The 14,288-nt window shown below is 47.3% G+C and overlaps 1 protein-coding gene across 3 annotated transcripts in view; it reads left to right on the forward strand.

The window, feature by feature from the left end:
* PNOC (prepronociceptin) overlaps nucleotides 1-14,288 on the forward strand; it is a 30,120-nt gene extending 15,832 nt beyond the window's left edge. For 2 of the 3 annotated variants that reach the window (XM_084767428.1, XM_084767427.1), the window contains exons 3-4: nucleotides 10,666-11,056; nucleotides 13,900-14,288. In XM_084767428.1, the coding sequence (XP_084623554.1) occupies nucleotides 10,666-11,056; nucleotides 13,900-13,985 (477 nt within the window). In that variant the 3' untranslated portion in view covers nucleotides 13,986-14,288. Of the gene's footprint in view, nucleotides 1-10,665; nucleotides 11,113-13,899 lie in introns of all 3 variants that reach the window. The other variant, XM_084767429.1, reaches the window with a different exon arrangement.

Genomic DNA, 14,288 nt, shown 5'->3' on the forward strand with positions numbered 1-14,288 from the left:
GGGGCAGCCCTCTTCCCCGCCACCCCCTCCCTCTGACTCCAAAGCAAACCCTAAGTGAGACACTCAAGTCTCTCCAGAGGTCATAGGACTTGAGCATTGTCATGTGACCAAGAGGACACAGGTTGACCTGAGCTGCATCTTCCTACTATCACCCCTGTGGTCCTCCCTCTTCACCACCAGATCCCTGTGATTCTCCCCCTTTACCACCAGACCCCTGTGGTCCTCCATCTTTACCACCAGACCCCTGTGGTCCTCCATCTTTACCACCAGACCCCTGTGGTCCTCCATCTTTACCACCAGACCCCTGTGGTCCTTCATCTTTACCACCAGACCCCTGTGGTCCTCCATCTTTACCACCAGACCCCTGTGGTCCTTCGTCTTTATCACCAGACCCCTGTGGTCCTCTCTTTACCTTCAGACCCCCGAGATCCTCCCTCTCTATCACCAGACCTCCATGGTCCTCCTTCTCTACCATCAGACCCCTGTGGCCCTCCATCTTTATAACCAGACCCCTATGGTCTTCCTTCTTTACCACCAGACCCCTGTGGTCCTCCATCTTCACCACCAGACCCCTGTGGTCCTCCCTCTTCACCACCAGACCCCTGTGGTCCTCCCTCTTTACCACCAGACCCCTGTGGTCCTTCCTCTTTACCACCAGACCCCTGTGGTCCTCCCTCTTTACCACCAGACCCCTGTGGTCCTTCCTCTTTACCACCAGACCCCTGTGGTCCTCCCTCTTTACCACCAGACCCCTGTGGTCCTCCCTCTTTACAACCAGACCCCTGTGGTCCTCCCTCTTTACCACCAGACCCCTGTGGTCCTCCCTCTTTACAACCAGACCCCTGTGGTCCTCCTTCTTTACCAACAGACCCCTGTGGTCCTCCCTCTCTATCACTAGACCCCTGTGGTCCTCCCTCTCTACCACCAGACCCCTGTGGTCCTCCCTATCATCAGACCCCTGTGGTCCTCCCTCTTTATCACCAGACCCCTGTGATCCTCCCTCTTTATAACCACACCCCTGTAGTCCTCTCTACCACCAGACCCCTCTGATCTTCCATCTTTATCTTCTAATAAATATCTGTTCATGATGTCCTTGTCCCAGTGTCAATGCATAATACACACACACACACACACACACACACACACACACACACACACACATATATATAAAGAAATTTCAAATCTTCTTCAACCCACATACTAGTTACTTTTCTCTTTGCTGTGACAAAAACCCTTGAAGTTTAAGGAAGGGCTTATTTTGGCTCACAGTCTAAGAGCACAGTTTATCATGAAGAAGACAGCGTGGAAGCAAGAAATCGAGCCAGCTGGTCTCATTGGGTTATGGTCGGGAAGCAGAGAGAGGTGACTAGCAATGCTCACAGCTCGATTCGTTGTTCAGTCTTAGACTCCGGCTCTTGGGATAACATTACCCACACTCAGGTTGGGATTTTCATCCTCAATAAGCCCTGTCTTAAAATACCCTCATCAGGGCTGGAACAGTGGCTCAGTGGTTAAGAGCACTGGCTGCTCTTCCAGAGGTCCTGAGTTCAATTCCCAGCAACCACATGGTGGCTCATGACCATCTATAATAGGATTTGATGCCCTCTTCTGTCATACAGGCATACATGCAAATAGAACACTCATGTATAAATAAATAAATAAATAAATAAACAAACAAACAAACAAAGAAATACCCTTATCAACTGTCTCCTAAACAATTCTAAACCCCTCAGGTTGACAATGAAGATCAACTATTATACTGCATCTATCCGAGAGAACCTTACTTTTTCTTACTTTCTGTAGTATCTCAGGATCAATAGTCTTATGTTATTATACATTATTCCAAGTGATTTCTTTCTATGAGTATATAACTTACTCTCCATTCTCCATCTGTTGGATGTGCATATTGTCATCCATTTTTTTTTATATTGCAGATAATTCTATAATGAGCATCCAAAATGCTCTCTTGTGTTTTAAATTTCCAACTTGGTGTACAAAACATTAAATTTTTATTCATTAAATGAACTGCCTTCTCACTCCTTTAATTTCAGTTTAGATAGCTACTCTCGCCTATGAAATCCAGTATGATTCAATTATGTTTTCCCTTTGAAGTCAATAAAGCTGCTTTCAAGGCGCTGTGTTTCAAACTCTCCCCCCCCCCCCGCCCCCCGCCTAGCCTTTCAAAACAAGCAAATCATTGCTGTTCCTTAAGGCAGATGTGCAGACACAAAATCCAGTGTAGCTGGTGCCCAATACACCTTGCTACCTCCCAGCTCCAGGTAGAAATATGACCTCAGCCCCTACAGACAGGCACTGCAGTCGCCCAGCCCCAGGCACTCCACAGTCACGCGGAAAGGAAGGGCAGCCTCTGACCCCTCGGACAAATGTGTTTCTGATGCACATCCATCATCTTTTCCTCTAGGCAACTATCTGTCCAATAACTCGTCCTTCCAGAAACATCTGGTGCTTTTATGGGTCTCTTCCCTCTCTGTCTACTATTTCCCAGCCTTCTGTATTGGCCTCTATTCCTCTGCCCAACCGCTAAACATAGAGATGGCAAGATGGCTTCTTGCCCCTCTGTCCCTCTCCTTCTGAGTTGCCACCACACGCCCTGGCTTTTCTCCCCAGGCTGCAGGTAACAGTGAAGCTATACCCCTGACCCTCTCTCTCTTGGGCTTAAGGCCAGGTCCAGCCACTCCTGGCAGCTCCTAGGGAACCCTGACTTTCCTTGCTCTCCTGTCACCTTGCACCTGCCTCTCCCTTACCTCATCCACAAAACTCCACATATACTTCAAGGCCAAGAGTAAGCTTCGCCCTGTTAACACTTTGTTCACACACAAAGGTAAAGTTCAGGTGGAGTTTTGATCCAAAAATGCAGAGGAGAAGCAGAGGTAGAGCTAAACCAGCATATAGGAAGAAGGAAACGGAGGCTTCTGGGTGACCCAAACCAAGACAGAAAGTTCAGGAGGGTGGGGCCAAGGCCAGGAGCAGCCAGAAAGAACTGGAGAGATGGCATGGTCAGGCTGATGGTCTCCACCAGAAACTGAGGTACAGCAGCAGCAGCGAGTTCCTGGAGCTCTGGGGCCTGGCTTGGGGATGGGGAGGAGCCCCGATGGAGTAGACTGCATGCCACGCCCCACGTGCCCAACCTGCCTGTATCCCAAGCCACTGCTGTAGATCACGTACAGATGAGAATGGCCAGTGTACGTTGGATGAAAATTAGCACCGCCAGCCTTGTTTTCTCCACTGTGACCTTTATTTTCAATATACATGCTGGCTTTACCACCTACTCTCACACCCCCAGGGTTTTTGGTTTGGTTTTTTTTTTTCACCAGTCTGATCTTGAGCTTGATGAGGAATTGAAATAAAATTCTTCTTCCTGGTTGAGGATACTCATGGGCTATACTTTTTCTGGCTGTTGAGGCCCATGCCTGCCTTTGCGCTCCCTCCCTCCCTCCCTCCCTCTCTCTCTCTCTCTCTCTCTCTCTCTCTCTCTCTCTCTCTCTCTCTGTCAGGTATGAGTTCTTTTCTTTACCTTTCTAGGCCTCCCAGCATGGGTCTCAGCATGTGGCCCATAGCAGGGCTCAGGCAGCCTGGCTTGTGGAAACTGTATGATTCTCAGAATATTAGGCTCCTCGCTGGGCACATCTTGGGCAGTTGCCGTAATGTCGTACATTCAGGTCTTGCTGGGGTGGTGAAGAATTGGAAGCATGCTTCTATCTCTACATTAGCATCTCAGATCTTCGGGGTCCAGACAACACCCCCTTTACTTCCTAGAAACAAGTCAGAAAATGGATTGGTAAAAAGCCTCACAGTCGGAGATAAATGCTTCGCGGTGCCTGCTGGCCCCTGAGGACGCTATTACCTGCTTGTTTTTTGTTTCTAGTTCATATTCCCTTTTAACCCATTTTAAAGTAGAATGAAATGCCAAGAACATAGGCAATTATGTCTCGTTTTCTGAATCTGCAAATCTTGCCTATGTCTGCTGTGATGAGGGGAAGGGGGGGAGGGGACTCTCGTCTCAGCCAGGGTCACCTCCCCAGTCTTTTCTACCCGATTATGTAACCCTGACTTGTTCCCAGGATCTTCAGGACACTTGGCTTCATCTGAAATTTTTCTATTTCTACTCCTGGTAGGTGGCCCAAGCACGGTTGGTTTTTTGATAGACTATAATTTTGGTCAGCACATGACTCACATCCAAACCCACTGCAGTGCCCTCTGGTTTCTCACCTAATTGTCAGTGGCTCTTAGTCCATCGGTTCAAGTAGAAGAAACCAGTCTCACAAGAGTTATTTTAGAGTTCAAGACTAAAACAACACACTCTCAAAAACAGTTTAGGGAGATGCACTGAAAAGTCCTAAAACTATGGCAACAGAAACTCCCTCCTGGCGCCTCTGCCTGCAGTGAGTGAAGGTTTTTAGCAGATGATTTGCAGCAAACACTCGCCTAGTGGATTTTTCCATGATATTTATCTGCTGCCCTGGTTAGTGTCTGCCTTTGAATACACACACACACACACACACACACACACACACACACACACACACACATTCATGTATGTATATTGGGGGGGGGCTTTGTGCACATGAGTGCAGTTGCTCATGGAGGCCAAAGATGGTGTCAGAGCCCTTGGAGCTGGAGTTATAGGTGACTGCGTGCCATCCCTACGTGTTAGGAGCTGAAGTTGGATCCTCTACAGGATCAGTATGTGCTCTTAACCACTGAACCATCTCTTCAGCCTCTCGACTTATTTTTATAAATTCTGCAATAGTTAGGATTGAACCTAGGGCCCTGTGAATGACCAGGCAGGTGTGCTATGGCTGAGCTACAAGCCTAGCCATGCAGGACCTCCTAGAACAAATAGCTCCTAAGCATCACTCAGCCAGAAACAGGAACCAAAGCTTTGCAGCGACTGTCTTCATTCCCCTCAGAGGACTCCTGTGTCTGATGTGCGGTACAAGGCTAGAACCCAGGCCTAGCTGCTGTACACCCTCAGCCTGTACCCTAATCTCTGATCCAGACAGTCAAACGGCTCTTTGCTCAGTCTCTCCAAAAGTCCAGCTTTACAAATCAATTTGGCACCAGTCTAGGACTCCAGATGCTCTGGCTTAATATAGCAATGTCATCATCATCATGGCTGAGAAAACATGTCCAGCTCACTTAATAAGCCACTAGCCCAGCCCTCTGAAATGGCTGATGAGGACCCCAGACCAGAGGGTTAAGCATGAGGCTCAATATGCCCATCTGGCACTAAAAATGCTGTTGTACATTTAGATACCCCAGATTTGCCTCAAACCTTATCCTAAAGCAACGGTTGTGATGATTTGGTCAGTATCTGCTTTATTTGGTGTTGTATTGAGTCTCAGTAAAGAGCAAGGCATCTGGTTTGATCACAAAATTTCATTTCCTCTCATTGACACAAGATCTAATTACCATCTGGCATAAGGAGCCCAGGAATACTCAGTTCACAGAAAATCCAGCAAGCAGTGAGGGTTCCTTCTCTGTGAAGTTGAACCAGTTGTACCCAAAGGCTGAGCTGCTCCCAAGCCCACATCTCTATTAGTCTTGTCAGTGCTGCCCACACCTCCCTGTGCTCCTGCCAGACTCTGGAAAATACCATTTTAGCAAATCTGCCACCATGGACCGGAGGAGCTGGGCAACTATTGGTTGCTGGCATCTGTTTGGTGTACTGAAGGCGTTTGCTAACACCCTCAGCCTCTACGTGGCACTAGAAGACACGTGAGGACTCGGTTCATTAAGGGATCACTTTGCCCAAATGATGACCTGAGTTCACACTCCAGAATCTGGGTCAGAACTAATGCACATGCACAGGCTACAGAAATTATTTATCAGAAAGAAAAGTTATAGTGTTTTGTTTAACGTTCATTAGTAAATGCTTTCGAGCTGGATGTGGTAGCACACACCTGCAATTCCAGCACTCAGCGAGGCAGAGATGGGTGGATCTCTGTGAGTTTGAAGCCAGCCTAGTCTGCAAAGGGAGTCCAAGGACAGCCAAGGCTACACAGAGAAATCCTTTCTTCAAAAACCAAAATAATAATAATAATAATAATAATAATAATAATAATAATAATAATAATAATACTTTTGATATAATAGTTGCAATATGTCCTTGTAATTAAACTTACTCTGGAATGAAAAAGAAAAGCAGGGCATGATGGCATGTGCTTGTACTCCTAGCACTGAGAATGTGGAGACAGGCGGGTCCCTGGGAGTTCATGACCAGCCAGTCTAGCCTAGTTGGTAAGCTCCAAGCCAATGAGAGACCCTGCCTAAAAGCAAATGAACAACATTCCTGATGGCGACACCCCAGATTGTCCTCTGGGTTTTACACACACACACACACACACACACACACACACACACACGCATGCACACATGCATGCACACACACATGCACACACACATGTACATGCACACACATGCACACGTGCACCAAGCGCATATATTTTCTAAAAAGACACATGACAACCAAATGTGTCCATGCACTAGTATTTCCAGAACTTAAGAGATATAGTTGACTGCCGATTAATCACTATAAGGAGAAGCATTTACCCAGGACTCATATAAAGTGCTCAACTTTTTAGATTATGCTTTATACAGTATTACAAATATCATATCTATCATTAAAATCCCCACAAGTTGTGTGGGAACACAGAGATAAGACAGAGCAATTCTTTACAAGGAACCAAAAGAAGATAACAGATAAAGAGGTAAAATTAGAATGCAGCCATGTCTACAAGGATGGTACAAGGGTTATTCCATCAGAGGGCACAGAGTGACAAAAGGCAGGGACTGTGTGAGGTATAGAAGCCCTGCGTGCCTGGGAGACTGAAAAGAACAAGGAGTTAGAAATGAGCCATAAACATGGGCTGGGCCACATATTAAATATGCCCTGTTCAGGAGTCCGGAGATGTTTTGAACACAAGACAAGATACCAGGCAGTTGTGGGCAGGGCATGATGTGATTAGAGCAATCCAGAAACCTCACATGGATTTGAGTGGCAAAGAGAGAGATGGGAGGATCAGTGGGAGGCTTCTGTCTTCTGAGAAGCACTCAGGCACTGCAGAAGGAATGGAAAAGAGAGGCAGGTGCACAGACTGCTTGGATAGGGGGAAGGCAGGAAGAAGAAAAGCAAAAATGTATCCAGAGGTTAACATCTCACTTAGTCCTGGAGAGATAGCTCATTGTTTAAGAGCACTTCCTACTCTTTCAGTGAACCAGAGTTCAGGTCCCAGCACCTACATCCAACAGCTTACAAATTACTGTGACTCCAGCTTCAGGGGTCCTCTGCTGGCCTCCACAGGTACCCACAGGCATATGTGTGCACGTACACACACACACACACACACACACACACACACACACACACACACACATACACACAGAGTAAAGTAAATCTTTTTTTAAAAGTCAGCTATAGAATAACAAACCACCCAAAGAGAACGAGAAAGGGCAAGCAAAAAGGCAAAATAAAGTGGTGTGATATTAACTTCATTTGCCAGCTTACCACAAGCTGGAACCACATAGTACAAGAATCTCAATGCTGGATGATCTACATTGAGTTGGCCTGTGAGCATTTCTGTGAGGGAACTGTCCTAATAAAGTTAATTGACTTGAGAAGACCTAGCCCCCTGTGGGCAGCACCATTCCCTAGGCAGAGCCTCCTGAGCTATATAAGAGTTGAGCACACGCAAGCAAGTACATAAGCCCTACATGTGTTCCTGTCTCTTCGCTTTTGACTGCAGACGTAATGTGACCAGTTGTCTCAAGCTCCTGATGCTGTGACTTCCCTGCAATATTGGGCTGTAACCTGGAGTAATACATAAACCCTTTCTCCCCTAAGTTGGTTTTCATCAGGATATTTTATCACAGCAATAGAAATAAAGGTAGAGCAGATGGAGAGAATATATCACATGGGGATTGAATTTACCTGCTGGTATCAAAAGACCAATATAACAGGGACCCAGTAAGACAGATGTGACAATCCACAAAGTGAATTCAGGGCTGGTGTCACAGCCCTAAGGTCTCAAGTCTTTTTATTCTGCCACAGTACTGCTCCCATGATCATTTGGCTTCCAGCACAGGAGGCCACCCTCCAAGTCACCTTGTAGTTTCAGGATGGCAACAGAAAAACAGCCCCAAATGCCCACATCCCCAACCAGACGAGGAGGAGAAAGGGTGCTCTTCCCTGCTAAGTCAGCCCCTCACTCAGTGGAAGCCTCAAGTGGTCATTTTTATTCTTGCTGCCTGCTACATCTGACTACAAGGAGGTGGGGGAAATGCACTGTTGTCTTCAGGAAGGACCAGGGTTATGTGCTAGAGAAAAAGAGACCATCTCCATACCACAAGGAACTTGGGGAGCTGGGCAGGAGCGCAACAGTTTGATGAGGGGCTCTGGAAAGGTCAAGGAGAAAGAAGACTTCATCTGAGCAAGGCCAGGAGCATCAGAGCGAGAGTCAAGGGTGAAGCCAAAATGCACATGGTAAGAAAAGCTGGCAGGGAGGCTTCCAGGAATCCCAGATGGAGATAGGAGAGCAGGAGAATGAAGCCAAGGTCACAATCAGCCAGAGGGTGATGGAAAGATGGCATGGTCCTGTCGCTGCTCTCCACTTAGCGGACTTGGCGCTTGGAGGAGCAGGCCAGCAGCAGAGAGTGCCTGGGGCACTGCCTAGCTTGTATCTAAGTAGACACAAGTCCAGTAGACTGTAGGGTTTAGCTCCACGTGCCCAACCTGCCTGCATCCAGAGTCGTTTGGACATAGCTTTCTATAAATGATGCACGAATAGGAGTGGCTACTTATAAGTAGAATGGAAACGAGTGACACTAGGGTTGATCTTTAGATGGTGGCTTTAGTTTACTTCCCAGGTGCTTGTGCATACACATGTGTAGTGTGCGTGACTGTGCACCTGTGTGCATGTGTGTCTTCCTCTAGCGCTCCCCCGCCTTGCTTTTTTGAGACAGTCTCTCTCAGGGCGGCCAGTGCTCGTCATGGGATCTGAACTCAGGTCCTCATGCTGGCCCAAGCAAGCCATTCCCCAGCTAAAGGGCGACCTTAAAATACACATGCAGATATAACCTCATTCCTCCCCTGTTTCTGTAACCAGTCTGCCCTTCCCTGGCTCAATGGTAGAGGTAGAATTCTTCTACCTGAGTGACACTCATGAACTTTGCTACACTCCAAAAGGCCACGGCTTTAGCGGGGCATAATTTGGAATGCTTTCATTCTGTGTGAACTCGCTGGGTCACCTGGAGATAAATGAATCACAGCTCTGAACCCTAGTTTCTTTTTTTTTTTTTTTTGAGCATTTTAATATGATATTTTATTAATTCACTGAACAATATGGAACGCTTCACAAATTTGCGTGTCATCCTTGCGCAGGGGCCATGCTAATCTTCTCTGTATTGTTCCAATTTTAGTATATGCGCCGCCGAAGCGAGCACCCTAGTTTCTTTATTAGTAAAATAATGCAGCATAGTCAACGGGTTCTGTTTCCAACTCTGAAATTCCACAGATTTGGGGGCGTGGGGTGGTGCTGCTATATGTAAAATTCCCGCAACATGGTTTGGGGAGACGGCTCATCAGTTGTGCTGCATGGCTTTGCGTCAACTTGACAGAAGCTGGAGTCGTCAGAGAGGAAAGAGTGTCAGTTGAGGAAATGACTTCCAGAGATCAGGTGTAAGGTGTTTTCTTAACTAGTGATTGATGGGGAAGGCAGGGGAGGGTCCAGCCCATGGTGGGTAGTGTCATCCCTGGGCTGGTGACCCTGCGTTCTATTAGAGAGCATGCTGAGTAAGCCAGGAAACAGCATTTTTTCCCATGGCTTCGCATCCGTTCCTGCCTCCAGGTTCCTGTCCTGACTTCCTTCAGTGATGGACCATGATGCGGACATATAAGCCCAATAAAGCCTTTCCTCTCCAAGTCCCTTCACTCGTGGCGTTGCCTCACATCACACCACACCCTAAGACATGAGGATCTGTATTCCACTCCCAGCAGCCACATGAAAGCCAAGCACGGAAGCACATACCTGGGATCCCAGCAGTAGGGAAGCAGAGACAGGAAGCCCCCTGGGGCTTGCTGACCAGCCAGTCTAGCCCAACTGGACCAGGTCATTCCAGGTCAATAAGAGACCCTGCATTAAAAAAGAGAGTGGAAGGGCCAGGGAGATGGCTCAGTGGGTAATGGTGCCTCTATTCAAGCCAGTTTCCTGAGTTTGCTTCCTGAAAGGCACATAAAGGTAGAAGGAGACTCCACACAGTGTTTAATACCATTTTCTTTACAACAACAACAACAACAACAATAATAATAATCTATATAATTAAAATTATTATAAATATAAATAAATTAGTTAAAATAAAACATAAGTAATAAAGTTAATTATTATTATTATTATTGTAAAGAAAATGGTATTAAAATTAAATGAAGAGTGACGATAGAGGAAGATAATTAATGTGTACCTCTGGTCTACACACACACACACGTGCACATACATACATGTACACTCGCGCACGCGTGCATAAACTTCTGCATGGTACTTGAGAAATGGTCCCTCAGAAACATGACTTGGAACAGATATAAATGATTCTGTGGCTTAGCTCTTCCCTGGCTTTGACCCTTTTCTCTTCCTCCTGCCTGTGTCTCTGCAGGTGTGCATCCTGCAGTGTGAAGAGAAGGTCTTCCCCCGCCCACTCTGGACTGCGTGCACCAAAGTCATGGCCAGTGGCTCTGGGCAGCTCAGCCCTGCTGACCCAGAGCTTGTGTCAGCTGCTCTTTACCAGCCAAAAGCCTCGGAGATGCAGCATCTGAAGCGAATGCCACGTGTCAGGAGTGTGGCGCAAGCTCGAGATACGGCGCCTGGCGCAGATGACGCTGACGAGGTGGAGCAAAAGCAGCTGCAGAAGAGGTTTGGGGGCTTCACTGGGGCCCGGAAGTCGGCCCGGAAGTTGGCCAACCAGAAGCGCTTCAGTGAATTTATGAGACAGTACCTGGTTCTGAGCATGCAGTCAAGCCAGCGCCGGCGCACTCTCCACCAGAATGGTAATGTGTAGCCAGAAGAAGCCCCTCCCAGCTGCACCGGCCACTGCAACCCATGAGTGAGTTGGGCGCCAACTAGCAGGGGGCAAGAAGTGACCTCATTCACCCAACTGTCTCAGGCTTCTTCCCAAGCCTAGAAACAATTTAGCCCCAAACACACACACACACACACACACACACACACACACACTTCCTCTTCCCTCTCTCCACACACATCTCAAGGACTCCAGCTCTTGAGAGGTTTGGTTAGTGAAGAAATTCACATTGCTACCTCCTTCCTGCCCCATTTCTCCCAGGAGCAAAGTTTTTCCCACCATTTTCCTTGTGGCTGACCACTCCCATTCAGGGACTGGTTACCATGGGGATAATAGTAGTATGTTAAGATAACTAATTCCTCTATAGCTCTCCAGGAGCTTAGTTACTATGGGGACAGTTAAGTGGACCAATTCTAACAGCCAGTTACCATAGCAACCATTCAGCTCACCTTTCCTCAGAGACTTTATCTGCAAAAAAACCAATAGCCCAACCCTCCTCTTAGCCATTTGCAAAAAGGCCGATTACTGCTCTACTTCAAAGACAGCTTACCCACTGTACCCCACATACAAGCTGGCTAAACTCCATGGAAACCATTAATATTTCCTATCTCGCCTTGTCAAAGGTTTTACGTTGAGACCCAGGGTTATGCCTATTTCTTCCTCTAACAATTTGGTCATCCTGGCACTTTGCCGGGGAAAGACCAGTTCTTTATCATTAATGGCAATCCTTGCTGAACCAGGATTCCAGAATTTGGCCCAATGGATCTAGTGGGTTTTAAAATATGCCCTAAGAAAGAGTGAGTCTTTTTTTTTTTCCTGCAGTTTTTTGCTTTTGTTTGGTTTTTGTTTGTTTTGTTTTGCTTTGCCTCTTCCCAGGATGGCATTTGTGTTCTTTTCCCCTGCGTCATTCATACCCTGGGGTACACACTTACACACTCATATAAAGCCTATGAGAAAACACACAGCGGAGACCCAGTTATTGCCGACTGATTTTAAGCCCAAACTCTATCAGTGAATGACTATGGAACGGCACTAGGAATTAGCACAGTGGATTTAAGAAAAAGTCCAACCGTAAGTCCATGTCCCTTCCTCCACATACGCTAGTATGAACATGGGCAGCCTCCCACATAGCACGAGACAGCTTGGAAACACGGCCTCATACAAAAAAAAAAGCTAGTTAGTTTGACAATGTGATACTGTCCCAACAGAGACAATATGGTGTTGCCCACCTCTGAGGCACGGAAGGGAAACGCATGCAGGTCTCTCTTTTTGCTTCCCACACAGCCAAGGTAGTCATGTCCTTCGTAGTCCTCTTTCAAGGCAGATCCATCCACATGCTAATCTTTGGTGCTCACACTGGCACAGGGCCAGCTCACAAGGCCCACGCTGGTAGGGCCACTTGTTCACCCCAAGCTTACCCTCCAAGATGGACACGTGTATCGGGTTGTGGGGAGCCGGCCACTGTACGTATCTTAACAGAATGATTCATCTCCAAAGATCCCGAGGGGACTTGCACACTCTGAAGTCACAAGCTCCGTTCTTGTTTCGTTTTGTTTTTGAGACAGGGTTTCTCTGTGTAGCCTTGGCTGTCCTGGACTCGCTTTGTAGACCAGGCTGGCCTCGAACTCACAGAGATCCGCCTGCCTCTGCCTCCCAGAGTACTGGGGTTACAGGTGTGCACCTCCGCTCAGTTCTTGACAAGCGTTCTAGTCTGATATCTAGTAATAAATCTTTCAGAAGTAGCACGAATTCTTCAAAATCTTAACAGCATTCTTTCAAAGTGGCTCTTAAGGGACACCAAAGCTCATATCTAAACCACAACAATATTCTTTACCTAAAAACAGTTTAAGATCAGTCCCATTAGCAAGAATCAATTTATTTTTTTTTAAATACTATTTGAGCCGGACAATTGGTTTTTCTGATTTTCTATTATACTTCCAGCTGAGAAGTGCTGTAACAGGGCTAATAAGCGGCTTCTGTCTGCTGCTTTGCTCGACATGCAAAGTTCTTGATTGGACGCATTAGCCAGCTCATTTGGGTATTATTAATGACTGTCCTGTCACCATGTAACCAGCTTTCTCTCTCTCTCTCCTGCACGCGCATTGTGTGCTGAGTTCCAGACCGGCTGTGTGTTAATGAGCCTGTCACAGCCAGAGGATACTCTCCTGCTTATCTGCATACACACAGCCCGACGTGCCGTGTGCGTGATAGAAATCCTTCCACTCTGGCCCCCTCCCCATTGCCAAAGTTGTTCTTGGCGTGGAAGGTGCCAATGCCAATCCTATACTCAGAAGACTGGAATCCGGGGAGGGGTCCAGCCAACACTGGAGTGGAAGAACCTGCAATGCAGAACTGCCCCGGACAGGCTGTGAGGAGGAAACAGCAGGTCTTAGGGGGCAGCCTCTCCTCTGACCTATACCGCTAATACTTTCTGCCACATCTGGCCTTGACCTTCTGGACATCGGCGGCACACTCACAATCCCACATTCTCCACATTTAGCTGAGGGCGCCTGGGCCATATAAGAGAGCTTTCAGGACAGTGTTTAACATAGACACTGAGAACTGGGAAGAGGTTTGTCGCCCTGCCTTCTTCTAGGTCAACACCCTCCCTTTTATCCAATGCAGCACTCCTGCCAGTGGTACACAAAAGCGGCGGGTAAGCTAGGGCAGCGAGTAAGGACCCCTTCTGGTCACCTGGGAACCGTTTGCCATGGTGGCCTGCTTTGGGTTGCTTTAGTCAGCTGGGCTACCAGGATGGACAGCTCAGAAGACCGACAGGGTTTGACATTTTAATCTTTTGTGTCTCTGCAGGCATCCAGGTGATCCCCCGAACAGCATGTGTCCACACCCAGACCTGCCGGCCTAGAGTCAGGATTCCTTCTTCCCTGAGGCACTGAGCACCCACAGCACCTCCCTGCCCAGTTCTTCTCCCCCCCCCCCCATGGCATGTTTCACCACAACCCTGTTGCTACATCAGAGTGTATTTTTGTAATTCCTCCAGCTAACATTTTAATGGCCCCAATCTTCTCACTCACTTCCTGCCCTCTTCTAGGGCCTGGTGAGAGGAGTATTAAAAAAATCAAACCTGGGGTTTTGCCTCATCACTGCCATAACTTGTTTGTAAAAGAGCTGTTCTTTTTTGACCGATCGTTTGAAACAACTTTCTCCATTAAACTTCTACTGAGCAAATGGTTCATAAA

Source organism: Acomys minous, assembly GCF_964271855.1.
Source record: "Acomys minous genome assembly, chromosome: 18".
NCBI lineage: Eukaryota > Metazoa > Chordata > Mammalia > Rodentia > Muridae > Acomys > Acomys minous.